Source organism: Ruditapes philippinarum, unplaced genomic scaffold, assembly GCF_026571515.1.
Source record: "Ruditapes philippinarum isolate M1 unplaced genomic scaffold, ASM2657151v2 ctg948_1_1_1_1, whole genome shotgun sequence".
Classification (NCBI taxonomy): Eukaryota; Metazoa; Mollusca; class Bivalvia; order Venerida; family Veneridae; genus Ruditapes; species Ruditapes philippinarum.
The window spans coordinates 147,730-175,477 of NW_026854272.1; the positions used below are offsets into that span (position 1 = coordinate 147,730).

The window sequence follows — 27,748 nt, forward strand, 5'->3', positions numbered from 1 at the left end:
ATAATTTACATTATATTTCAATAATATCATAGAATATTATGAGAAATGAAAGGCCTCTGAATTATTGATCATGTATGGGAGGAACAGGTGCAAGTTAACGATAGGGGATATCGGGTGCAAACTAAGGTATAACTTCTTATGCATTTCCTCCAACTCAAAGAATTTATAAATAGGCTAGAATTGCAATGTATTAATATTTTTTTCTCTTTTTTCCCTCGGTATATACATGTCATAGAGAAGGCAAATGGAATCAGTAGTATAGTTAAAGAACTTTGTTTGGCTATGAAGAAGAACGAAACTTGTAACCTGCAGACCAGCTGTGAATGTCCTGACTGATGCTGAGAGGAGTGGCCCTTGAAGGAGAAAGGTACAATGTGAAATGGTGCTAGATTGAGCAAATCCTTGGCTATTGAACAATATTTTAATGGCCAAACTGAGAACTTGTTAACAACATAAATTATTAATATTCATGTTCAATAAGTGCATTTGTTTATTCTTTTCTTATTTTTTGGTAAGGTCTATCTTAAGATCAATCAATTTAACAGCTGTTAATATAAGAGGAAGAATTAAGACACCTCTCTGCACAAGCAATCTTGGTAGAACTATTGTACCTCCACAAGACAAGCTGGATGGGAAGCTTCCAAAATACAATGTACAATGTTCCTAAATGGACTCATATCCAGCATTTCAATCAAGAGTATGTCAATAGCCAGAAACTTTAATCCATTTGGGTTTTATTTTTTAAATCCGACTTGCTTATAACTAAATCACTGTTTTATTTATCTTGTATTAATTACTATTTTGTACTATTAAAACAATAGTCCTTCAATTTCCTTATACATCATTACAAAACCTACTTGTGTTACAGTCACACGCCTGATTAAGATTACGATCTTTAGGATACCATTACTGTTACTTAATCCCCAGCAAATATTACATGTCTTCATTATTTAATGAAGCAGATTGGCAATTTATGCCTTAATGTCTGAGTCACAATTTTCATGTGCAGTAGAGCTCAAAAATCATCTTGCAAGTTGTAGGGTATCACAAGCTCTCTTTAATAACATAACCTTGAAATTTCTATCTTCACATGCTATTGACTCCCAGAAATAAGAAAATCTTCACATTCTATGGACTCATTATATACAGAAAACCTTGAAATTTCTATCTTCACATTCTATGGAATCTCTGTATAAAGAAAAATTGAACTTTCTATCTTCACATTCTATGGACTCTCTGTATAAAGAAAACTTGAACTTTCTATCCTTCACTTTCTATGGACCATAGGGAAATTGGTTCAAGATCATGCAAATCTTGAATAACTCAATATAATTAATACATTAAACCATTTCAATGCTGACTTTAAGTAAAACAAATGTTTTGCTTTAAATTTTGAACAACCAGTAAGTTGGCAATTTGGTAGCTTTGGAGACTTCAGTATCAATGTAATGGAAATGAGTAGACAGGACTGAAAGGAAGTGAAAGTGCACACTGGCCTGGCACATACATGTATATATTTGTGGTCAACATGTCTTCCAACATCACCAAATGTGGTATTATGTAATATCATTTGTACAAATAACAACAAAAACTATAATATCATTTCATATTTTTTGGTAATTTTATTAGTTTCAACATTTACTTTGTACAAAACTAATACTTTGGTATGGTAACAAATAAAAACTTATGACATCAATTTGTACATAGCTATAACATTTTATAATCAGTAATCATACAATGTATTTGGTTTTGCGTCATGGTGTTATTTGTGTCATCTGTATACTATATAATAAATATATATTCTTTTCTTACTTATAATACATTTACTGCAGATTTTAAAATGGTTTAGGACCGGTGATCCCACAAAAAGTAAAAACAATTTTATAAATAAATAATCAGTTTTTTTTTTGGTGTTTTCTTTTCAGTCAATTATTATAATAAAATCCATTTAAAAACTTTATAATCAATGTATTACAAAGTTAAAACCATAGTTAAAAGGCAGACAAGTATCGTAAAGAAGGAAACATTATCAAAAAAAAAGATAACAAAAACTTGAATGATTCCCTCCACATGGACTACTAAGATAAACCTGACATACTCAAGTACTGATACTTTTCTGAGTGTATCAAAATTTATTCAATTCATTTTATTTTCTTCTTTAATTTTTTTTGCAAACAAAAAATCCCCGAGAAATAATTACGTACAATCATCTTTCACAGGAAGAGAAAAGCATGTAAATTTTCTTCAAACATTCTATTTCAAAATGAATATTACGCCTTTTCGAGAAATATAATTTAATTCTTACAAAAATCATTAATCAAAATGCATGGTTGATGCATCTTGTCATTTTCACAACCATTTATGTTTAAAATCATAAATTTTCACACAAAAAGCTTTCATAGAAAATTCGAATGCATCATTTATTTAAATTATTTTATCTTTTCTTAAAATTCAGTAAAACTCATCCTTTTACATTACATCATGTATTTAAAATCAAACATAACTTTATTGACTTAAGATATAGTAGTCAAACTACTGGCTTTCCAAAACAATCAAGTGGTTGTTGAACGATAAGATTATTTTTCATATTGCATTTTAAAATGATAAGTTATCTTCAAAAAATTGCATTTTATTTGAAAATTTTTCTTATCAAAGAAACTAAAATATAAAACATTGTTTCCTTTATTTTCCATGAGATTTCATTTAAAAAAATATTATCTGTGGGTTATTTTAATATTATTTTTTGGTTTAAAACCCCCAGATTTTTACCTACCAGTATTTCATTATTGTGAATTACACATGAAAAGTGTTTTCTTTTAGAAAATGGTAAATTTTTTTTAATGAAAGTGGTAAATGTTTCATTAAAATCAATTAAAAAACAACAGCCTTAATACAATACAAATTGATTATTTTTAAAAAGAAATAATGCAGATTTTTTTCAGCTGAAAAATGTAATGATTTTTCATACTGAAAATGATATAGTTTTAATCAAACATAATTCATAGGCATTTATTATATGAACACAATAAAGAAATATGGACCCGTCTTTTTTATACAGAGCAACAAAAATAGATAATTTTTATGCGTAGAAATTTTACAACACAATAATATACAATGTACGTATAACAAAAATTGAAAATGTAAGAAAAAAACAACAAAAGAAACATAAAACAACATAGTTTGTGTCTCTCGTCAAATTTATAGCACCCTCATGTTACAGACAAAAAGTGACTTTGCCATTTTCATCATTCATTAAAACAAGTGAATCTGCAATTTCTTCCATGCTTCCAGCTTACTGTTACATCTTTGTATAGATGTACACACCAGAATCTTTTTTGTGCATTCACAAAATGTTGAACAATCTTTTTTACTTCTTTAAAAAAACAACAACATAATTTATAAGAGAATTAACGAGCAAGAAATTACATCTCAAAAGTTTATGTTGCGAATCATGATGTTGCAAAACCACAATTATCATCCTTGAAATGTCATGGAATAAAATAATGCTAGTTTTTATTGTTCACTTCTTATCATTCCATCCATATTAAAAATATATGTTCACTTGGAAGTTGTACTAACTCTTGACCACTACAAGGTTGGGCCTGTTGTGTAACTTTTTGTGATCCTTCAAACCATTTCTGAACCCAGTGAGGCCTGAAAGAAAACAAAATATATTTTTACTTTCAATTCCAAGGTTTATATTTTAGATTTTTAAATAAATGAAAGTATAAACAAGACCTATCCACAGATGTGCTCCTTTTTTCTCATTGTTGGATATTTAAATAAAAGTAGCATAGAAAAAGGGACATAACTTTGAAAAAATTAATTTTAGGATTATCTGCCATTTTGAAATGACATAAACAAGTATATTAAGTTTGATGTTTAACTTTTATAGTTCTAAGAAAATGGGCTTTAAAGAAAAAGCTAATCAACACATATGCCTAGGCAAATGCCAAGGCAACACTTACTAGAGGGTCATGATAATAGCTCCACTTTTTTTCTTAGAAAAGTGGAGCTTAAAATGAACAAATTTCTCATAATACGTTGGGTGAATTTCAATAATGGGCATTTATTCTATTCAATTTCTAACTGTCCATTAAGAATTTCAATGTCAAGACAATGGAAGTGGGCAATCAACAGTGTACAGTATGGTGGGTGCCTGTCCTTGCTCTATATTGGTGACAGACAATTTACTGTTAACACTCAAAAGGCTGAATCTATAAATGACGAATATATTAATTTAAAATTTAAAGAAAGTTATTGTACTTTCTCAAAAACTTTACAATGGAAATGTTTCATTTCCAAAGACTTCTTTAAGTTATTTCTGAACACAATTTTGTATCAATTGTGTTGATTTATAATCAAATATTACTCAAAAGAGTTTTCTACAAAGAAAAGCCATTTAATTTAAAAATAAAATGCTACTTCTAGCATAAATACTGACCTTAAGTGGTGAAAGTTTGCAGTTTCTGAACTTCTTACTGGTCAATGTTCTACCAGCATTATAAGTCATCAACTCCAGCATTTCTAGGCCATTAACCGGATCAGACATAGAATTGCCCCTCAATATCTCTACAATCTGTATTTCACTATTGTCATATATATAATATAGTCATTCTATATTTATATTATATTTGAGATCTCTCATAAATTATGTAATGGCAGTTCCTATCACAGATATGGCAAATATAGTTCACTGATTTGAAGAATAAGAATTGAGCTTTGTCACACAAAATTGAACAAATTGTCAAGGTATTCAACCCTCAAAATCACAAAAGATCCTCTATGGAATGCAATGTGTAACTCCCTGACGTCGTAGTTGAGCAATCATCATCCTCTTGCGAATGTTTACGATAGTGGGCGTCACGCGCCAAGAAATATGCTAAGTCATTCTGAGCAATTACACTATTTGATTTGATTGGATGATTAGAATGAGGCTGAGTATGTTGCCATGACAACATATTTGGGTCAAGGACAGAAAGGTCATTGTTTAAATGAAGGGGCGCACTTTGATATTGTCTGTTATTTTGTAGATAGCTTTGGTTATTGTTAAATGATCCATATGGTTTGTATGTCCGACATGGAATTGGAGGAGGTACAGCACTGTAGTTATCTGCCCTTGATGGCACTAGTTTACTAGGAGCAGACGGCATTGATATTTTCACAGGTACAGCATAATCAAATATTTTCTGGTCATCTGAAAATTAAAATATGTATCATTATAGTATATTGTGATGTCAATACTCAACGACAGAAAACACCACTTCCTGTATGGGATTTAATTTCCCGCTTACAAATAAAGAAAACATCTTGTGACTCAGCCAAAGAGACATTCAGTTCAATATTATTAAAAGTCTTAAAATAAAAAATAATGTACACAGAAATTCAAATATTCATTGTTATATATACAATATAAAGGAATTACAGTTTCTGGTTTTAATTTGAAATAAAGCACCACTTATTGTTACTCTTAGTGCCGCTAAGTCAACCATGTCAGGCCTACATGTTTTGCTGGCTGCCATATTTTATGGTTTAGCAAAAAAAAAATTGTGACATTAATTTTTCAGCCTCAGCACCCTGATAAAGTAGCATTTTGCATGATGTAAATTGAGACAATTATATAAAGTGTAATGAAGCATTTTAATGACTGTCTGCAAACCTTCCTTATTTCTTTGTTTTCTTCCCCAAAATAATTAATTACCAGACACATTCCTTAGGTTCCATAAAAAAATAAAATTGTCCTGATTGATTCATGCCTCTCACGGAATTTGATTTAACATGTTTCAGTAAATTACCCAAGAAAATAAACATTTAAATGATTAACAGTTACAGTACATGTATAAAGATTTGAAAGAAAGCAAAGAAATAGACTTTGTCATTTTCAGAAGAAAAAGATTTATCTAAATTCAATTCATGATAACATTCACTTTTTTTCCTGTAACAATTTACATTTCAGAAATAATGTAATACAAAAATTGCATTTCTGCATTCCTTATTCTTAATTAATACAGTGTAACTCATGCAGGGTGGCCCTTTGGAGATAAATTAGTCTTTTACAACAACAACAACACTTTTTCAGGAAACAAAATGAACCTTCCAAAGGGTATCTCTCGGCAGAGGTTGTACTGAATATACATATAATAATCTTAAATTAATATGTGTTTATGTAGTAGCTACGATATTTTTATCGTGTTGACACTTACCATGTGACGGTGATGCACTTGTGACTTCCTCCTCACTTGCTCCTCGGCCACTATCCCCGCTACTAGTTTCTCCCGATGTTTCGCTCCGACTATCGTCAGGATTTGCATGCACAGCTTGTTGTTGTTGTTTAGCAATCTGGAGCATTCGTTGGATTTTAAGATTCTCTAGTCGGGTCGACACTTTATCATAAAGATCCTGGGTGCTGTCACTTTTCTCAAGTCGAGGGGGCTGTAAAAAAATAAATTTCAGTCTTATAAAAACACTTGACTTAAACAAACATCTTCAATTTTATAGCACAATATTTAACAAAATGAACTTGCCCACCTTCCAGTTTTGGAACTGTCCATAATCAATTATGGGAATCTCCAGGTGAAAATATGAAGTTGGTCAGTCAACAGTTTAGAGCCTGGTCAGACTGAATGTGAAGTGCAGTCTGGACTGGCTCCACATATACTGGTGGCAAAGGTTGTACCAGCAGGGTAAATTTTAAAGTGGCATATAAATTAAAATTTTATTGCTATATAATAAATCATTTGGCTATCATAGATAGTGTGTATTGTTTATGGAACACTTTTGTCAAAAACAAACAGAACAGTCAGTTATCAGGCTTAATAAACACTTAAATTAGTTTAGATAAAGAGGGAACAGATTTTGTGCTGAAACAAGTAATTTAATTTAGATTTATTTGTATTTTTTAGCTTTATGTTTCAGGGAATTTGGGTCATTGACAAGTTTCTTAGCTTTTCCATTAAAAAAACTACAGTTATTTCACTTTGATTATTTATGCTTAAGAGCAAATTTTTTTATTTTATTATTTATATGAAATCTTATAAAATTACCTTTTCTGGTGAATACTGTATAGGATTTGGGGCTTTGCTAACTTGCATATCTAGATGTTGGTAGTTACTCATGGAATCGTGGTCATCAAGTGAGAAGCTTACTTCTTTCTTCTTCTTGCCAATGTCCGAACCTGGCATAATAAAGTCTGTGCTAGATTCTCCTGTGTTATTCATAATGTACACCGTTTGTTTATTAGCGTACATATTATCATTTCTAATATTTGCACTTTCAGACAGTTTTTTCTTACGATCCATTGTTCGAAGAAGAAAGATAACTCCGATGATGACAGCCGAAAGTAAAATCGTCACTATAACCACAACAACAACAATAACGACAAATTTACTACTTTCACTTGTAATTCCTTCATAGGTGGCGTTAGTGTAGATAACATTGACTATAAGTTCAGCTGTAGAGGAAAGACTTACGGCCCCCCTGTCACGTACTTCAATCAACAGTGCTATCGATATGTCCTTTTCAATAACTACTGTGTTATCTGCAACAGTGATTATTCCCGATTTTTCATCAATTTTAAACAGTCCTAATTCATTCCCCTTAGTTATACTGAATCTCAGCGTACCATTTTCACCAGCATCAATATCATGGGCTTGAATATGTGTTACGATTTCAACGTCTTCTGTAGGGTAGTAGAGGGTCGCAGTTTTATTTTTGTTACTTTTTGTAGGGAATGTTATGTTTGGTCTGTTATCATTAACATCGTTAACAATTATTGTTACCGGAACAGTACTTGCCAAGGCAGGACTACCTTGATCAGTTACGGTAACATTAAAAACATATCTACTTTGAACTTCACGATCAAGTGCCCGATTTGACTGAATAACGCCATCAGTAAAAATATGGAAAGGAATTTTTCTGTCAATGAAAGTGGACGAAAGCGAAAAAGTAAACATTCCATTGGCACCAATATCTGCATCCGTGGCTGCAACTTCATTTACTGATGTACCAGAATTCAAATTTTCCAGTATTTCAAAAGTGTAACTTGACTGGGTGAATTTTGGGGCATTGTCATTCATATCTTCAATGGTCAAAGTCACTGTCGCTGTGCCAGTCAGCGGCTTTTCTCCAGAGTCTATAGCTAACACTTCAAATGTTACAACTGGTGTAACTTCACGATTAAAGAATGGCTTGGCTGTTATAACTCCTGTTACAGAATCAATCATTATTTTATCCTGGTTTCTAACCTCGTAGTGAATTCTTTTGTTAATACCTATATCTTTATCAGTTGCAGTAACTTGAAGAATAACTTTGTTGGTCATTGTATTTTCTGGAATCTTAGCTTTATAATTTCTATATTGAAATTCAGGATGCTTGTCATTAAAGTCTGTTACTCGTACAAGGAAACTTACGGATGAATTAAGAGGTGGATTTCCTCGATCAGAACAAACAGCGGTTACATTATGTAGGTCAGTCACTTCACGATCTAAGGTATTTGATACAACTACTTTATAGGCTTCTTCCTCGAGCTTCACAACATCAAAGAAACTATTCGAAACTGAGCAGTTAACTTGTCCATTAGCCCCCGTATCTGAATCTTCAACAGTAATGTGGGCAACAAAATATCCAATTTTTGAATTTTCCGAAACATTAACAAATCTAATATTCCCAGGTGAGAGTAGACTGAGGGTGATTTTTGGAGGATTATTTCCGGTATCGGTGACATAGATATACACATAGACCTGAGAAATCTGTCTCCACCATCCAATGCTTCAACAATAAAGCTGTAATGGAAGTCCGATTGAAAAACCAGCTTATCGATGGCCACTTTTATTTCACCAGATGTCTCATTTATTGTTAGGTCTTTAAGAACCTGCGCAGATGACCTTTCATTCATTTGATATGTAACAACACCATTTTCACCTATATCTTTATCTTCAGCATGGACTGTTAGAACAGTTGACCCTCTTGGTGTCCCCTCTTCCACAGAAACATTATATACTGCATGATCAAAAATAGGTTTATTATCATTTATATCAGTAACAACAATGTCTACAATCAGAACTCCGGACTTTGGCGGGTTCCCTCCATCTTTAGCCACAATTCTGACCTGATAAGATGGCGTAACCTCTCTATCCAGTAGTGTCTTCACAACAAGTTCCACCTTGAATGTTCCATCAAGAACTTTTTCACTTACTAATCTAAATGTGTCACTTGGTGTTTCTAGGTCATAGCTTTGGATACCATTGGTTCCACCAGTGTCTGGGTCATCGGCACTTGGGAGAGGGATCCTACTATCTACAGGAGCTCCTTCCGACACTTTGATTTCAATACGATTATCCGTGAACATTGGTGCATTGTCATTTATATCCTCAATAACGACTTTCACATTGATTGTTTGATAGAACTGTCCATCCGTTTTAGCAGCCACCTTAAAATCCAATTCACATTTTGAGTCACTATACGTCTGACAAATGGATTCCCTGTCCATTTTCACCATTGTGAACAGTTCACCAGTTTCACCATTCAAGGTAAAGTACTGAGCATACGTATTCATTAAAAAACTAAATCGTAAAGAATCTCTTTCGGCTTCCGGAACATTCAAGGTAACATTAGCAAGACTTCCTATTCTAATGCCTGTATCTTGTTCGTCTATAACTTTAAAGGTCACAGAAGGAGGAGCCTCTTGAGTGAAGGTCAAGGATACCAATGCCAAGGTTGTTAAGATGAGAGTGATCGAAGTCGCCATGGTGATGAACTGTTAACCTTTATTCAATCTGTCATAATTTGGTCCTGAAATTATAAATGAGATTAAATTTAAAATTCATTATTCAGTTAAGATTCACTTTTGGAAATATTCATAGACAAATCATTAAATTGGAAATATTCATAGAAAATTCATTAATTTGAAAATATCTATATTAAGCCATCATTAAATTTGGAATATTCATAGAATATTCATTAATTTGGAAATTTTTATAAAATTATCATTGAACTTTGAATAATCATAGAATAAATTATTATCCTTAATTTGGAAATATTTATAAAATTATTTTTAAATTGGGAATATTTGTAGAATATTCATTAATTTGGAAATATTTATAAAATTATCATTAAATTGGGAATATACATGGAATAATCATAAAAACATTCTTAAATGTAATGATAATGAAATAAAACATTTTACGGTTATATAACTATTGTACAATTTGTAATTCTGATACAGGGGCTTAATCACAGGGCATGAAGTCCATTCACAATCATTTTATTGACAATTATATGGGATAAAAAATGTGATCATAAATAAAAAAATGTTTTTCATTACAAAAAAAAGGAAACATTATTTAAAAGCTTTAAAGCAAATGTTTGAATCTGGCTTAACTTTCGTTATCCCATCTTGAACCCTTGAAATCTTATCATGTGTTCAAACATTATTGAATTGTTAAAATCACAAAATATCAGCGAGGGCTTCCCGTGCGGGGCATTGATCAGGAACAGTGAAAGTAGTGTAAGTTTTATGTACATAATAACCGGGAATAAAGAGCACGATGACAGCAAAAGATGTTTGCCAAGCCTTTAACTTTCAAACCTCCGACAATTTCGATACAAACTTTATTAAAGTTGAAGAGCAAGGCAAATAAACGGCTAATAATACGTGGAGATTATTATTCCACTTTCTTAGAGCTGATTTATCATCGACAACTCAAATATTTCTAATTAGTGACAGCCTTTTACACCTATAGTAGATTTGAAGTTAAATCTTTAACAATTTAAACGATAATCCAATCAGGACAATTTGTTGACATAAATTGTAGCACTAAATCCTAAAATCCATGCCCCCAGTGATGGCAGATTTTCATTTCATTTTGCACAATAAAACATTTTCCTACCTTAAAAATTTACATTTTCCTATTCTAAACTATTTTCAGGCCTTTTCAGACCTATCAATAATTAAACAAAACATAAAAGGAATAAAATAGTAAACTTCCAAAGAACTTCATTTTCAATACATATTTTATATGTAAATTATGATTAATGAAATGATACAGTGCAACATTCTAAAATCCAAAGAGAGAAAAAAGAGAAAAGAAAATGTACCTTTTGCCAATTTATACACATAAACATACAATGCACACACAATTTTATTTCCAGTTATAAATTCAGTGTTCACACTTCAGGACACAGTAGAATTATGGTTTATTAAATTTTATCTCAAGTTGACAAATAACGTCAAGTACTTTTTATGGGCCCTAAATTATTGCTGTAAAAACAAAGGGCCCCGTTATAAAGATAAGATGCCTCAAATGGCTTCACATTTAGAATTCCTGCCTTGTTTTTATGCTATCATAAAGTTGTCACACTAATTAAAGCGGTCATTTGTCCAGGTGTGAAATTAGTAAAGGATCACCCACTGCATGTCCACTATTATTAAAGACAGGGGGCAGGGGGATTAAGGGATTATCGGGTATTGTCAAAGTTTTGACAGGCAGGTGATTTATGACAAGATTATCAAATTGTCATACCGGTAATTAAAATAGCATCCCTAGGAGAAAAAAATTCCAAAAATCACAATCAATGAAACCATAACACATTCCATCCATTCTGATATGTGATAATTATTATCAAAGTCTTAAATGATTCATATAATATATACTCATTGCTTGATAAATTGAAAAAAAAAAATCCAAGAACAATCTCTAAAACTGAGATAGAATATTTTCGAATTTTTTCATTTTATTTCAAGATAAAATTATATTCAAATATTTTTAGTTTTTTTTAATCACTTTTTTGTTTTGTTTTGTTTTTTGATTCAACAAGAATATTGAATTATCTAACCCTGGACTGGACAACCTTAAATATTAAGAAAAATAATTTTCTAGATTTCAATAATTACAAAAAATTTCTATTTTAACCCTTAGCTTGCAGACAACAACTAAGTCTACCCATGTGATCAGTACAGACCAAGGTCTGTGCCATCTGATCATGGTCTGCACTGTTTGCTATTCGGCCAGTGCTTAATTTGAAAGTTCCCTTTAAATAATGAATGGTTTTGTCCAAATGTAGGACAAAACCCCACATTTTAAAACCAGGTTTTGTCCGGTTTGTCCAGAATGAATGATAGAGAAGTTAGCAGCAAGGGTGAACTGGTGTAAAGAAGAAAAAAAAATCAAACAACACACAAATATGATATTTTCTAACTAATTAAAACCACCAGACAAGCTGTTTCACTTATAATTATTATTTTTTTATCAGGACTGATATTCCAATCTCTCAAAGATTAATGAGTTTTTGTTGTCACAGGTATGATTGTCTGTGAGTGCACAGTTCAAGAGAGACAGTTTTAACTAGGTTGCTGATGATAATATTGATTTCAGCAAGGACTGCTACCTGTGTATTATGCAAGACAAGATAACAGAACCATATCCAAGCACTAGACTCTAAAACTACAATCAATAAAAGCAAGAATTTATAAATATCTCTTGTGTCACATACACAAATGCCTTGTAAAAATTATGAAAACTTTACATTATTTTATGAAAAATATGAAAATTTTACATTATTTTAAAAAAACTTTACATTATTTTAAGAAAATGTTACATTATTTTATGAAAACTTCACATTATTTTATGAAAACTTTACATTATTTTATGTAAACTTTACATTATTTTATGTAAACTTTACAATATTTTATGAAAACTTTAGTATTTTAAATGATGTATTAATGATGTATTATAATGTCTCAAAAAGCAACAAAGACGAAAAGTTATTCCAAAATTATACAATAAGTTTAAAAGTTATATCTGTTTCAATACCTGTACAAAAATACAAATTTACAAATTTGAAAAGCGATAAAGTTGATAAATACTTGTTAAAAAAAGCACAATAGCAATACTCACTCTATGATTTATAAAGACAATAACAGAAAAAATAATCCATTTTATATTTGTTTCAAGCACAGGGGCAATATTCTATGTACAAAATTATCCATATTGCAGAACAAATATCATTTTCTACTTTAAACTTAGTCATCAATGATTTTTTTATTCAAATTCACTCAAAACAAATCCTGTATAAGTTTTTATTAAGTTATGCTTGTGTCTATGTTACGTTATATTAAAGATGCTTTTAATACCGAAACAAATTTTTCAGATCTTTTTTCATCGTTGCTCATTGTCTTGATGACACTGGATCTGTTAAATGGTTAAACGATTAAACAATAACACAATTATGTCTTTTGTGACTTTAATACTATACTAGTCTTATCTTAATCCACAATCCATCAGATAACGTCTTATAAGATTACACAAATGACTTATCCTAAAAAGGCTTCATACGATACTATCTAACGTGGTGAAAATACGAAAAGATTTAAAGTCCACGATAAGACAACGTATGCATTGTATCATGAATTTATCATAATTAATTAGTCATACATTAGGCAGGTGTTAATGAGATAGTGGACGGCAGTTTGCGAGCATAATGTCACTCCAAGGCTGACCGTAAAACTGTTATGTTTGTATTTTGATGAATTTTAAATATCAAAAGGGAGCACTTGGAAAACGTCAACTGTTCACTAACAAAAAAAAACAAATTCGTACTTTTCACTGATCTTCTAACTTTAAAATTTTCTTTAATTTACTTTACACTATTTTTGAAATGTCTAAAATTTTCTTTCCACTATTAATTTTTAAAATGTATAAAATTTCTTTTACACTATAAATTATGAAATATAAAAAATTTACTTCACACTATTTTGAAAATTAAAAAAAGAATCAACGATTTAAAAAAGTATATGATATTAATGCAATTGTTAATATAGGCAATATGAAATAATTTTGTGGCTTTAATAGATTGCCCTGTAACAGATCTGAAGTATTTTTACCATGCTTTCATGAATATTCTGTCAAAGAAAAAAAACAAACAATATCAAATGATCCACTTGAGATACACATTCTAGTAAACTGTTGCGTTTACAAAAGCAAAAAAAACAAGAGGGCCATGATGGCCCTGAGGTCGCTCACCTGTATATAGGCCCCCCAACCCCCCCCCCCCCCAACGTTGCAGAGCCAATTTAACCCAAGGGCTTTTATTTGCACAAACTTGGTAGACACCCATAAGAAGATGTTTCATGCTAAACATTTAAGCTCTAGCTCATTGGGCTTTTTAAAAGAAGATTTTTTTAAAGTTTTTACTATACACATATAGTTAAAAACAATGACACCCCTGGGGCCGGGCAAGTTTTGACCCCAGGGCTTTTATTTTATTTCAACTCTAGCTATTTGGGTTTTTTCAAAGAAGATTTAAAGTTTTTGCTAAACACATATAAAAAAAATCAATGACCCCGGGGCGGGGCCAATTTTGACCCCTGGGCTTGTATTTGAACAAACTTGGTAGACACCTATAAGAACATGTTTGATGCTCAATATCTTGGCCAAAGCTCTTTGAGTTTTTTAAAAGAAGATTTTTTAAGTTTTTACTATATGCATATAGGGAAAATCAATGACCCCCCGGGGCGGGGCCAATTTTCACCCCAGGGCTTTTATTTGAACAAACTTGGTAGACACCCATTAGAACATGTTTCATGCTAAATATCTTAGCTCTAGCTCTTTGGGTTCTTTAAAAGAAGATTTTTAAGTTTTTACTATATGCATATAGGGAAAATCAATGACCCCCAGGGGCGGGGCCAATTTTGACCCCAGGGCTTTTATTTGAACAAACTTGGTAGACACACACTAGAAGATGTTTCATGCCAAATATCTAAGCTCTAGCTCTTTGAGTTCTTTAAAAGAAGATTTTTTAAGTTTTTACTATATGCATATAGGGAAAATCAATGACCCCCGGGGCGGGGCCAATTTTCACCCCAAGGCTTTTATTTGAACAAACTTGGTAGACACCCATTAGAACATGTTTCATGCTAAATATCTTAGCTCTAGCTCTTTGGGTTCTTTAAAAGAAGATTTTTTAAGTTTTTACTATATGCATAAAGGGAAAATCAATGACCCCCCGGGGCGGGGCCAATTTTGACCCCAGGGCTTTTATTTGAACAAACTTGGTAGACACTCACTAGAAGATGTTTCATGCCAAATATCTTAGCTCTAGCTCTTTGAGTTCTTTAAAAGAAGATTTTTTAAGTTTTTACTATATGCATATAGGGAAAATCAATGACCCCCGGGGCGGGGCCAATTTTCACCCCAAGGCTTTTATTTGAACAAACTTGGTAGACACCCATTAGAACATGTTTCATGCTAAATATCTTAGCTCTAGCTCTTTGGGTTCTTTAAAAGAAGATTTTTTAAGTTTTTACTATATGCATATAGGGAAAATCAATGACCCCCCGGGGCGGGGCCAATTTTGACCCCAGGGCTTTTATTTGGACAAACTTGGTAGACACTCACTAGAAGATGTTTCATGCCAAATATCTAAGCTCTAGCTCTTATGGTTTTTTAAAAGAAGATATTTAAAGTTTTTTCTTTCGGTTGCCATGGCAACCAGAGTTTTGCATGGAATTAAATTCTTTGAACAATTTTTAAAGGTGACCACCAAAGGAACATTCCTGTGAAGTTTGGATGAAATTGGCTCAGTGGTTTATGAGGAGATGTCATTTAAAGTAAAAGTTTACGGACGGACGGACGGACGACGGACGGACGCCGGACGAAAAGCGATCACAAAAGCTCACCCTGTCACTTTGTGACAGGTGAGCTAAAAAAAAACCATCAAAAATATTTACCCATTATTTAAATATGATATCAGACCGTTTTTGTCTCTTGATAAAGTACAGGTTGATTCAAAGTACAGATAATAAACAACAAACACAATAATATAATAATTAATCAGATATGGCAAAATACATTTTTCTTGTCAAAATTATCTAAGGTACATTTAGTAAATGCATAAAAACTGCAACATTTGATATTTCACTAGATTTTGAATATAAAAAATATCTCACCATCTGAAATGATAAACTCATCTTGTTTAATAATTCCCAGCTTGTATTTATATAGAAGTTAACAACTAATACATAAAACAGTTTTAACTTAAAGAAGCACACTATTATATTGTGACAATAATTTGTTTCATTTTAAAACTGACACTGTTTTTAAAGTACCAGGTTATTACGCCATGAAATTGCCATTTCACGGTACACAGTTGGAATAATTTACCAAACGTCAACATCAGTATCGTAAAAAATACCTACTTATGTGATATCTGAAGCATAATCTGTCGTTTTAACTCACTTTTTTGTATTAATACGCCTTGTTAAATGATCTACGCTGTTTTGCACGTAGAAAACGATATAAACGTTAATTTTTGAATTTATGTAAAAGCGTACCAGAGCAGTAAACTGTATCATCATTAAGTCTAAAATTTTGAAAATTAATCGGGCCTAATCTTAAATAGATCTCGCGAAGAGTAACAAATTCATCTTCCTTCAAAAAAGGATATACAAAATGTCTCATCTTTATCCGTCAAAATGTTCCCGAGATATTATTCATTTTGACGCAAATAATACATTATATACTGATATCCTCTTTGCATAATAACTGTTAGCGTTAAATAACTTTACTGTAACGATACACTTCAATCCAACAAGAAAATCGTATTAAGTCCAAATATGCAAATGTAAGTAAACAGTGCCGTTTACAGCGTCATCTCTCATTTACTATGTCTATAGCTTCCCACTGAGATGTTCCCGTTACAGGTTGATTTTTTTTTAATATATATAATACCCTGACACAGACAGCGATGTTGCTAGAATATTAATTAATATCGGAATAAAAACATCGTCGCATCTATACCTCAATACAACCATATTTGAATCCCTTCAATGCAGTAAATTCATTCACTTTATTCTGCTTAAAGACTGAAAATCGTTCAACACAGTGGCATCTTAATTAACAATGGAATAAATTAATATATCAGACATTGATTTTTACTACTCAAAACAATACATACATTGTATATTAATTAAAGGACAAACAGCAACATAAAAACCTGTTACAAGTTTCTCAACATTTTGTTGATATTTAAGCCAATGAATGGCCTTTTGGCAGGAAAAGGATGTATAATTTGTACGACATTTTAACAATTTAGTTTATCCCATTAAAGGACTAAAAGATGTTATACAGAACATCAGCAATCTGGTAAAACTGTTAACTTCAAAAAGTGAACAGCACTATTGACCTAAATTAACCATTTCCCTACTTCACATACTGAGTATCTGTGCAACACATTTGCAGTTACCTTAAATTTTCTTTTGTCTTAAAGATAATAGTACAACTATATAGATTAAAGCAGCACTTAAAATTGAACGCTTTTCAAAACGTGGATAAGATAATCTACTTGTGACCATAAATAGAACAATATACATGTAACAAAAGATTGATATTTGATTCAAAATAAGCCCGAAAGAAGATATTAATATAATTATCCAGTCATACTAAAACAATTCATTCATTAACCGATCAAGTCGAGAATGCTGTAACTTGCTCTTTAAATACATTGAGTACCCGTCATTATTGCGTTGAATTCTAAATCTATATCAAATGACAAAAAGTACATTTTAGGTATATTACGAGACTGCTTACATTGTTTATCATTTTGTTATGAAAAAATATAAAAAATTTTTCTTTACATAATTATTTTACATTCATATTGGTACATATATATCATTTCGTAAGGTAGGTAATGTATAAAAGGCCAACTCCGCTTGCCAAACAACATTACAAAGTTCAGAGATCTTTCATATATGGTAATGGGAAATGACAAAATCTAAAAAGCTTGTCATCTTTCAAATTCACCTTTGTTTTTTTCGTAGCATCGCTTTTTTTTGACAGCCTGTTCAGAAGTATAACATATATAAACAACTTTAATCTTTGTTAAAACTGACAGTTATGGTCCGATATGAAATTTTTATTTTGTATAAATTTTGAATTATAAATCTAAAACTTGGACAAGCATACATGTTTTAAAGACCATCTACAGTATATATGACAATCTGCTAAACAGACCAAGGCTGAGATATTTCAAATGATTTTTTGTTGCGTTTGTTTTTTTGCATTAATGTGAAATATGAAACTTATAGACATTTAAAAGTCGCGGTAAAGGTCGTATCAAGGTCACATTGAAAACTTCTTTTATCTAAGATACATTTCTATCTTAAAACTTATGTGGGTACTTGATCTCCAAAAGAGCAAAGAGAGAAAAACAAAAACAAAACAAAAACCACACAAAAACAAAAATGAACGTTTAACTTGCAGTCAAACTGAAAACGTTCCCTTTTCATGCATTAGGAACTTAAAACCTTTTAAGTTTCTAGAAATGATTCAGTCTAATAATATTATAGAAACATTCATGATTTTTGTCTTTTATAAGAATAATTATGCACACATATACAATCATGTATAAACAATTTATAGTGTAAAACAACCAATTCCAAGGGGGACAATCCACATATAATTGGTAAAATATCAACATTAATGTGTTTTGACATTTTAATTATGCTACATTATGTAAACTATTACAAGATTCTATGACTTGATTTGATCTGAATAACCCTTATTTGTTGGTGGCAACTTAATTTACTCATGCCACCAGAGTAGGCACAAAGTCCCTGTTGGGATTCGAACTTGCACAGCGCTGAGAGGCTAGTGGTTTAAGGTCAATGACCCTTAACCACTCGGCCATGGACACCCTTTCATCAATATCAAGACACAAGTAAAAGCAACTATAGAACTATTAAACATACCATGTAACAATCTTCATCATGTTTTAAAAAGTAAAAATATGCACATTTGAAAGGATTGACACAGGTTTCCCCCCTCCTAGTCAGTAATCTGTATTTTATAGTTTCCACTGAGTTTATGAGAATTCTCACAGAAGAGAGAAACACATAAAACTGGTAAAAAATAAACATTTTTATTGAATGGATTACAGAAACTTTAGAAAAGAAACTTTGTTTTCCTTAAACACCAGTTTCAGGTTTTATAGCCTATGCACCTGTCTCACTCAATTTACTTAGCCAATTTAATGTTTGATTTAAAACTTTCAGCATTTTTTTTATTTTGTTTTTTACATCAATTTGATACTAAAATTGTCCTCCTTTCTTTTCAAATTTTCAAATCTTTGAGGTCTTTTACATTAAAGTAAACAGAATTTAAGGAAGAAATTGCCCAATATTATTAAAAGTTAATATTCATAAGTGTTTTTTTTTACCTCCGTAGGTGAATTTAGTTTTCTACATACATACTTAAGTAAGTGTACTGAATGAATCACTTTACAACTGAAAAATTATGATATATTTAAATGCAACAAAAATAATAAAAAAACATTTATTAAAGCATCAAGCCCCCAGATTTCTGTTTATTTGTATAAAAATTTCTGATTTTAAATGTTGAATATATCAAGTTATTTTTTGACATAGCTTATAAACAGAAATTACCTGCAATTTGTCAAATATGCAAAATTTCTTTTACTAAGTAAGACAAGATCGAGGCAGAATTTTGGTAATATTAAACAATAAATTAGTAGTAAGTCATATTTTGCATAATTATATTCACTGTTTCACCTGAGCAATATTTAAGTTCAGTCTGGAATTTGAATATTTAAATATTTCATATATAAACATATAATATATAAATATCTTTTTTTTTTTCATGTTTGATTTTTTTCTAAATTTATATTTTTTTTGAGGCATGCTACTTTAATGTCTGCTCTGGAGTAACCATTTGCAAAATTTTTTTTTTTACAAAAACGTGATTTTACGGATAAATTTCATAAAGAGTAATTTCGAGAAAACAAATTGTTCAAAATTATTTCATTATCATTTCATAGATATACTGGGTTTGAATATCATAAAATAAAGAAAGAAAAGTGTAATGATACTCAGTGACATATAATACAGTGGAGAAAAAAAACAACAAAAAACTTCCTACTAAATTATATGTTACAAAATTCAGTATGAAAATTTTAATAAATTTTTTTAAATACAATTTTCAATCATTCATTATATATTAAGGATCATTATGTTGCAATTGCAACTATAAGAAACAACTCCCTATTGTCATAAGAAATAACATTATTTTGCAAAAAAATGTGATGCATTAAATAACTTAAAATACTAAAACTGTAAATAAAAGTTTTACCTATTTAATGTTTTTATTAATATCCATTCAATACTAAATCCACATTTTCATCAAAAAGAGGAAAATTCACAAATCTGTCCAGAAAAATAATTTTTATAATCTGTTTGCGATCATATATAATGTTAAATTCTGATGAAAAAAGAGGGGACGTGAAGCAATTTTTGTCCAGTAAGTGGCGGAAATATCACATGATATAAACAAGCATATTGTAAAACCATACAAATCCATTTACGTTTCGAGCCTTATCACAACTGTAATATCCAATTTACATTAATTATCACGACAATATGATTTGTATAGTAAACTTCACTAGAAATCTTATAAACTTTCAATACCGCGATCTACCTAACACAACGAGCAATGCACCCGTGACTTTAAACCAACTTTACGATTGGTCGGTTTGGTTACTGAAGACGTTTTTATACCAATGGCAATTTTTTTTTATCTGATGAACTCCGGTACATTTTAACATCCCCATCCCCGAGTTGAATACCTTTATGATTTTTGATACTCTTAAATGTATGACAGCTCTCTTAATGTGTTTAAGACGTTAGTGTCGCTTTGATCAAAACAGATTAGTGATTTATTTAAAATCTGTTTTTCAGGAGCTGCGTTATAATCAATAATGTAAATAGATTTGATACTACACCAACCATACACTGAATTATCCGCACTGAAATCGTGAAAAGCTGTTACGAAAATATCATTAAAACATGAATAGCGTGTAGTTTATTATATATAATGCATTCACTTTTCAATATTTTGAAGCCTTTCATGGCAGTTTATTAATATGTAAATAAATTTCCTTTTAAGACATGTGGCTACAAATTTAACACCATAAAGCGAGATTGTTATTCTCATATTTATTAAGCTAATGTGGTTTTGGTTTCCTGTTATTGCAAGACGAAAAAAAATCAACTCCTCCCGTACGTTTTTCCATTCAAGAGAGAGTTTATGTAAAAACAACCATTTTTAACAATTTTTCTTTTTTTGTGATCAAAATTTTTTTATTTGGAACAGATATTTTGAATTCATTCTTAAAAAAAATTAAATAAAGTTGTTACTTACTTACTTACTTATTTACTAATACATGATTTAAATAGCAAAACTAAAATTCTAAAGCCTGGATACAACCTCGACACGGAGAGTAACTGGGAACCATTATCTGTTACCCGTTGGCATCATTGTTTGTCAGCGTGTTTACGGATTACAGATAAGATTTGTGCGAAACTTGCAAACATATAATCATGACATAAGTGAACAGATAGAAATTTTGAAAAAAATCGTACGAAGTTTCACAGAAACTTTAAAACCGTATAATTTATTATTATAAAAACCGTACAATTTCGTCACAGCAATCAGTACATCGTCACGACAGTTAGGCTTCTTTTCAATTTATATTCTAATTTTCATATGATGCAGAAAATGATTTGCAGTTCTCTTTCATAAACTGTGCAAAAATAAATCCTTTAATTGAACGTTGCTTTCTTTACCTACTGAATATAACGTGTCGATCATCTCTTCACATATCAAAAGCTTGATTTAAGATATCATTTCTAGTAGACTGTAACGGTCCTAATAAACAAGGATAAAAACATAACGTAACATCATTTTTAACTAAGCTGAAGTATTTTTTTCTATCAATTTTCTCTCCTCTGTGAAATTCACACTGTTATAAACGTGTTCTTTAAGAAATTATGATATTCAAATTAAATAATTATTTGACACTTTCCCTGTACATTCAAAGCAAGATAAGTGCACGACAGGAATTCAGTAAAGCTAAAGTTAAATAAGAATGATTGTGGGTTTCTAACCTGAATGACCAAAGGGTTACAAGTCTTCGTTTTCTGATTGTGGGTTTCTAACCTGTATGACCAGAGGGTTAAAAGACTTTGCCTTCGTATTGTTTCATCGGACACTTCATTTGAAAATTCAGCCTTACAGTAAATGTCATACTTATAAACAACATACTCAGGAGCCTCCTATCCTATATGTCATACTTAACCATTTCAAAATAAAATGTATCAATTTCAACATAAATATTTTTCCAAAAACAACTCTAACCTTAGTTATTTACAAAAATAACAAAAACATTTCAAATGATGAAGAGTTATGAACAGTTATCAAACATGATTTAATCATTTACCACCTTGACCATTGGCCTTGCTTTAACCACTGACCAATCTCACATAACCAAATATTATTTCCACTTGACCTATTAAGCTCATTAAACATGATGACTGGACTGAGATTTTCAATTTTAAGGAAATTGTAGATTAGTATGACAAATAAAGTGTATCAAAGTGCCAAAAAGTTAATGAGACCCTGCCCCTCCCTGCGAGCTTTGAGTTTTATTCTGTCAGAGACTTTTAATTCTTCCATGACAAGATACTATCCAGCTACATGTAGCTTATGGAAGCTTAATGGGTTCTTCTTTTAAGATGTCAACTCATTCTTGAAATAAAGAAAAAAGTCTTCTTCCACCTGTAAGTTTTGGAGGTTGCCATATTCTCCCTTTTACTGCTGACGTGAATCAAAACTCAACAATTCTTGAAAAGTAAGAAGGAAATAAATACAACATGCACACCAATGCTGGCTGAGGTTTTTTTTTACTCTTATTATTCTCTTTAAAAAAAGAAATAAAAAAATAATAAGGCAGATCAAACCAGTAGCTAACCAGAATATAACCTTAAATTTCAAAATCTTTTATCCAAATATTCAAATAGGTTAACCACTTGTTTATTCAATTAAAGCTCTTGATTTATACATAGAGTGCAAGCTGGACAGAATTTGATTTAAATATTTATATTATGGATTTATTAAAGTGCCGCACTTGTCAGCTACTTTTCCTTATTTTGGCAGAGAAGTTTATAAACTGTCTGTTAATTGACTACGTGACTATCAAACCAGTTAATATTAAAGTAATGGGACATGGAATTAAAGAAAAAGCTATTTTAATACCAATTTGCAAGCATTTTGAAACAGTATGGCATTCTAAACATCAGCTCAAAAAAGAATTTAAGATTTTTCTAACATACATGTCTTGACTTTTTTTAAAAAAAGGTTGTATTCCTAATTAACATAAAAATGTAAGATAAATTATGATACTAAATTTTCAATGCTAAAAGAAAAATAAAGATGGAGATGATATTAAAAAATCATTAAAAGTTGCTAAAATGTAGATGTCAAGTTAACAGAAGCACTGACATACGCACAGATTATAATATTATAATTTTTCACTATCTTCATCTGATAATATTTTTTTGTTAATCATGTGTCAACTTTCATGTTTCTATCCTATACCTTAACTGTCATAATTTCATCAACATCAGAAAATTTATTCATTGACTTTGCCTCATTTACATGCAATATTGAAAAAAAGGACAATGCTACTCGTCTTCAATATTGTTCCATGATTTACATATTGATCAATAGTAAACATGTCAAAAAACATTCATCCTGGTTGGTTCTGATATTTAATATATGTGAACAATTAATACACATTCACCTTGTCCTTTGTAAAAAAAATCTTTAAAAAAGAAGAAAAAAGGAGGGAAAAACATATTCCCCAAAAAACAACAGGATATAGGAAAAACATCGGGCTCAATTTTGTGTCTCTTGATTAAATATGTTGATAACTTTATGATTTCATTACTAATACCATCACTAATATCTTTAATGTATTATGTCTAGAAACAAAAGCCATCTTCAAAGACAAAATATACAATAACGATAAGTATCCAATATAAAAATATGGTGCCCATGGTAACCCATACTGTAAAATAATACAAAACTATAAAAAGATGCGGGTGTTTGTCACGCTACTGATGTGACCTCATCATTAAGGCGATTCTGACCCCCGTATGATACTGCATTAGATGGAGGTGATAAATGTACACGCGAAACTAAAATACCAACAAGTTTTGTGTTTTTTTCCCATTGTTTGACAATGAGACGATAATGAAAGCTTCTCATCATATAATGATACTATACATGACATGGCTTAGAAAATAATTGTGTAATCGTAACAGTTGCATTTTAGCTTATAAAACTGACTGCAGTCAATCAAACATAACTCATTGTCAAACAACAATAGTACTTACAACAACTGCTGAAACAGCAACAAGAATAGAATGCAAGCAACAAGAACAAACGCGGCTAATACAACAACAAAAACAACAGCAGCAACATCAACAACAACCATATCTCATTAAACTCGTCATTTACACTTTATTTTTTCCCCCTCTTTTTCTGCATTAAAATTTTAAAATACCATACACAATTATATATACAGGATTGCATGATAAAACCATATAAAATTGACATAGAAAAAAATATCATTTTTGAAATTTTTCAGCACTTATAATATCACTTATATATGAGTAATACAAAATTCTACAAACCGATATTAAAACATATTTCACTGAGCCAAACAACATATATTGGTATTCGTCTTAAGTCCTTTTTTTAACATCCAACTTTATATAAAAAAAACACCTTCAAATTGTTATTTTAAATGAAAGAAAAAAAGAAACTGCGGATTGGAAATACAGGAAGATTCTACCATATACTGGTAATATAAAAACATAAAGATTTTGACATGTTTGCTGGCAATTCCCTGTTATGGAGTTTGTCAAAGGATTAGTTTCATCAGAGGTCCCTTTCATAAATTAATCCGTTTATCTGCCTGCTTTGACACCTTATTATCATCAGTATCAGTTAAAACCATTAAAGACAAATAGAAACAAATCCCCACTATAATCCCTCTAATATGACATTAAAGGATTCAGATGTTTAAAAGCTTTATATATACATAGATATAGCATACAATGTAGCATCTGTGATGAATAAGTTAAAACCAGTGTCAATATTTGATGTTTCTTTGACTTTTTGATGTCACTAATTGACATGAACATCTTTTCTGGTGTTTTTTTGTTGTTGTTTTTTTTCCTCTCTGTTGTTTTTGTTTTTTTTTAAAGGAAGAAAGAAAACAACAAACAGAACAAAACAATCAAAGTTAATTTTCAAATCAATTGTTACTACAAATCATATATACAGAAGATACATTATCAAATTTTGCAAATGCATCATTAATCTATAAAATAAATTTTGCATAAAAAAGGTATTAAAATATAAAACTAAACAGCTATCTTTAAGGGTGGTCCATTTAAGGGGTAAATGATATTAAGCAGAATATGCACATGTTCAGGTATATTACATGAAATGCAATCCTATTTTAAACTGCTTGTTTCATATTAAATTAGTCATGCTGGTTTTAAACAATTTGAAAAAATTATCAAATTTGCACTTGCCTTATTTGTATATCAGGATATATCCAAATTTATAAAGTAGCATTTATTAATTCCTTCCTTATGTTAAAGATATGACTCTCTTATTCAGATACATCAACAAATCTGCAGAATTGATCTTCTATTTTGTGTCATTCATTGATTCATAAAATAATCAATATAAAATCTAACACTTAATCACCCAAATAATACCAACAAATCTTAAAAATATGTCAACAAGTCCCAAACAGAGACAGGTCTTTGATGAAAAGAAACAAATAAATTTGAAGAAAGTAAAGCGATAGCTTGTTAACAACAGTTATATCACATTGTTTATTTGTGTCACAAACAAGCCTTGGGTTTTATTTAAAAAGACGTTTAAAAAAAAATCTGTCAGCGAAAAGTCAAAACCTATGATAAACACCATATGATATAGACGCCATTCTTATCCAACCTTTACCTATGTTTTTGTTGTCCTTAAAATACGCACTGTCGGTCTTCCGAGTTTATAAAGAAATTAGCAGAAGGCATGCTGGGATAAAGTCCCGCAAGTAAGTTTTAGCGGGCTTTAGCGGGTTTTGAGTCACAATACCCTCACCCCTTGACTGCGATTTTATCAGATTAATACAATAATGGTAGAACAGCGAAATGTCAACACCAATTTACATTGGATTTCTTAAACACTGAAAAACAGTGAAAGGATTTCAATGACGAATCAAAGATGGTTATCAGTAAAAAGTTTAATAAAAAAAAGGAAAGTTTGAACTATTTTAAGTAGATCATTATTACTGGTCAGCTTCTCTGATCTTTATATTGTAAGGGTTCTTTTACACAATTTTATTTCTTCGTCCTTTGTCCCTTTGCTTGTATAATAGCTATAAAATATAAGGCCAAAAATAAATACAACCTTTAAACTCCGCCTTTTTCTTGATATTTTTAACCATATTGTACTACATTAAAGTGGATTGGTCTACAATAGGCACACTTTCCATAAGTATTTCAAGAATTGATAAAAACAATAGAAATGTATCTTTTGAATATTCTTATAAAATATTGCTTGAAAAAAAAATGTTGATAAAGTTCTAAGTGATTTTTTATTAACATTTATATAATGAATAATAATATTTTGTTCTAGAAAATTGTATTATCTGCTATGTTAAAGATATGTAATATCGGATCATGTATCTCACACTTGCCATTAACATCACTATATAATTCTTTTGTGGTTTGTTTTTATTTCTGATACTAAATACTATCCTTGTTATAGTTTATTGAATTACAAACCAATTCACTTTAATATATAAACCCAACTAAATACTTTCAAGGTATAACATATTTACTTGTTTTTTATATTATGAGATTCACAGGCTTTTTTAAATACATACAAACTGAGTTAGTTAACAAATACAGAAAAATATCATGTATAAAAGGATAAAACACATTTGTCTAATAATTTTTAAGAATATATAAAAGAGTGAAAGTTTGATAAGTACATATAAATTCCATATTCTCTGTTAAGCTATATTCCTTTTTTTATCAACTTAAAAAATGTTCAATGTTAAAATGCAAGAGAAAGCATCTCATAAATATTTCTTGAATCTCAAGTCAAAATATTTATTAGCATAAACAGTATATGCATTTTTCTCTAACACATATGAGGGTCATCCTAATATCAACTAAGTAAAAAAGAAAAAAGAAACAAACAAAAACAAAAAAACACACCCAACTAATATAAATATTTATCAACAACAAAAACAATACCATATAATCCACAATGCATCCAGTTTTTCTACAGACTCCTTTTACAAAATTACAAGTCACTTAAAATGAACATCTTAGTCAATTTCTGTATACTTCTAATTCATTTACTAACTGCAACACTCTTTTAAAAATCCGTCAACAATATTAAAAATGACCTCTGCCGTTACGAAGATTAAATGTCAAAAACACTTTATAGCAATATGACATAAAAAATATGACATTTGAATACACTTAATCCTGAGTAAAACCCCAATAACCCTGCTGGTGTGAAGGCCGTTACCTACTAGTCTGTTCCCTACTGAGATCCAATAATAACTAAAATACCAGACCCCACTTGACCTCTTGCACTTTCCATTGTAAAATATTTCTAGTTATTCAACAATACACAATAATTCATTTATCTTTTACTATCTTGTCCACTTTTCACTCTTTTCCAGTAAGCCTGTCATTTTGTTGTCATTTTTTTTTCTGCAGGAGAATGTAACATAGAGATCAGAATCAGTGCCGAACTTCACGGGTCTCTTCAAAAGGGAGGTAACACTTAATTTCTACCCAATTGTC

At 30.5% G+C, this 27,748-nt stretch overlaps 1 protein-coding gene across 1 annotated transcript; it reads right to left on the reverse strand.

Moving 5' to 3' along the window:
• Nucleotides 1–1,597: 1,597 nt before the first annotated feature.
• LOC132739617 (protocadherin gamma-B5-like) lies at nucleotides 1,598–20,829 on the reverse strand. The gene is given in 6 exon segments (XM_060727367.1): nucleotides 1,598–3,654; nucleotides 4,445–5,197; nucleotides 6,204–6,432; nucleotides 7,044–8,747; nucleotides 8,750–9,789; nucleotides 20,139–20,829. Coding segments are annotated over 4 exon segments (3,357 nt in total). The 5' UTR covers nucleotides 9,746–9,789; nucleotides 20,139–20,829; the 3' UTR covers nucleotides 1,598–3,654; nucleotides 4,445–4,769.
• Between the last annotated feature and the right edge of the window lie 6,919 nt (nucleotides 20,830–27,748).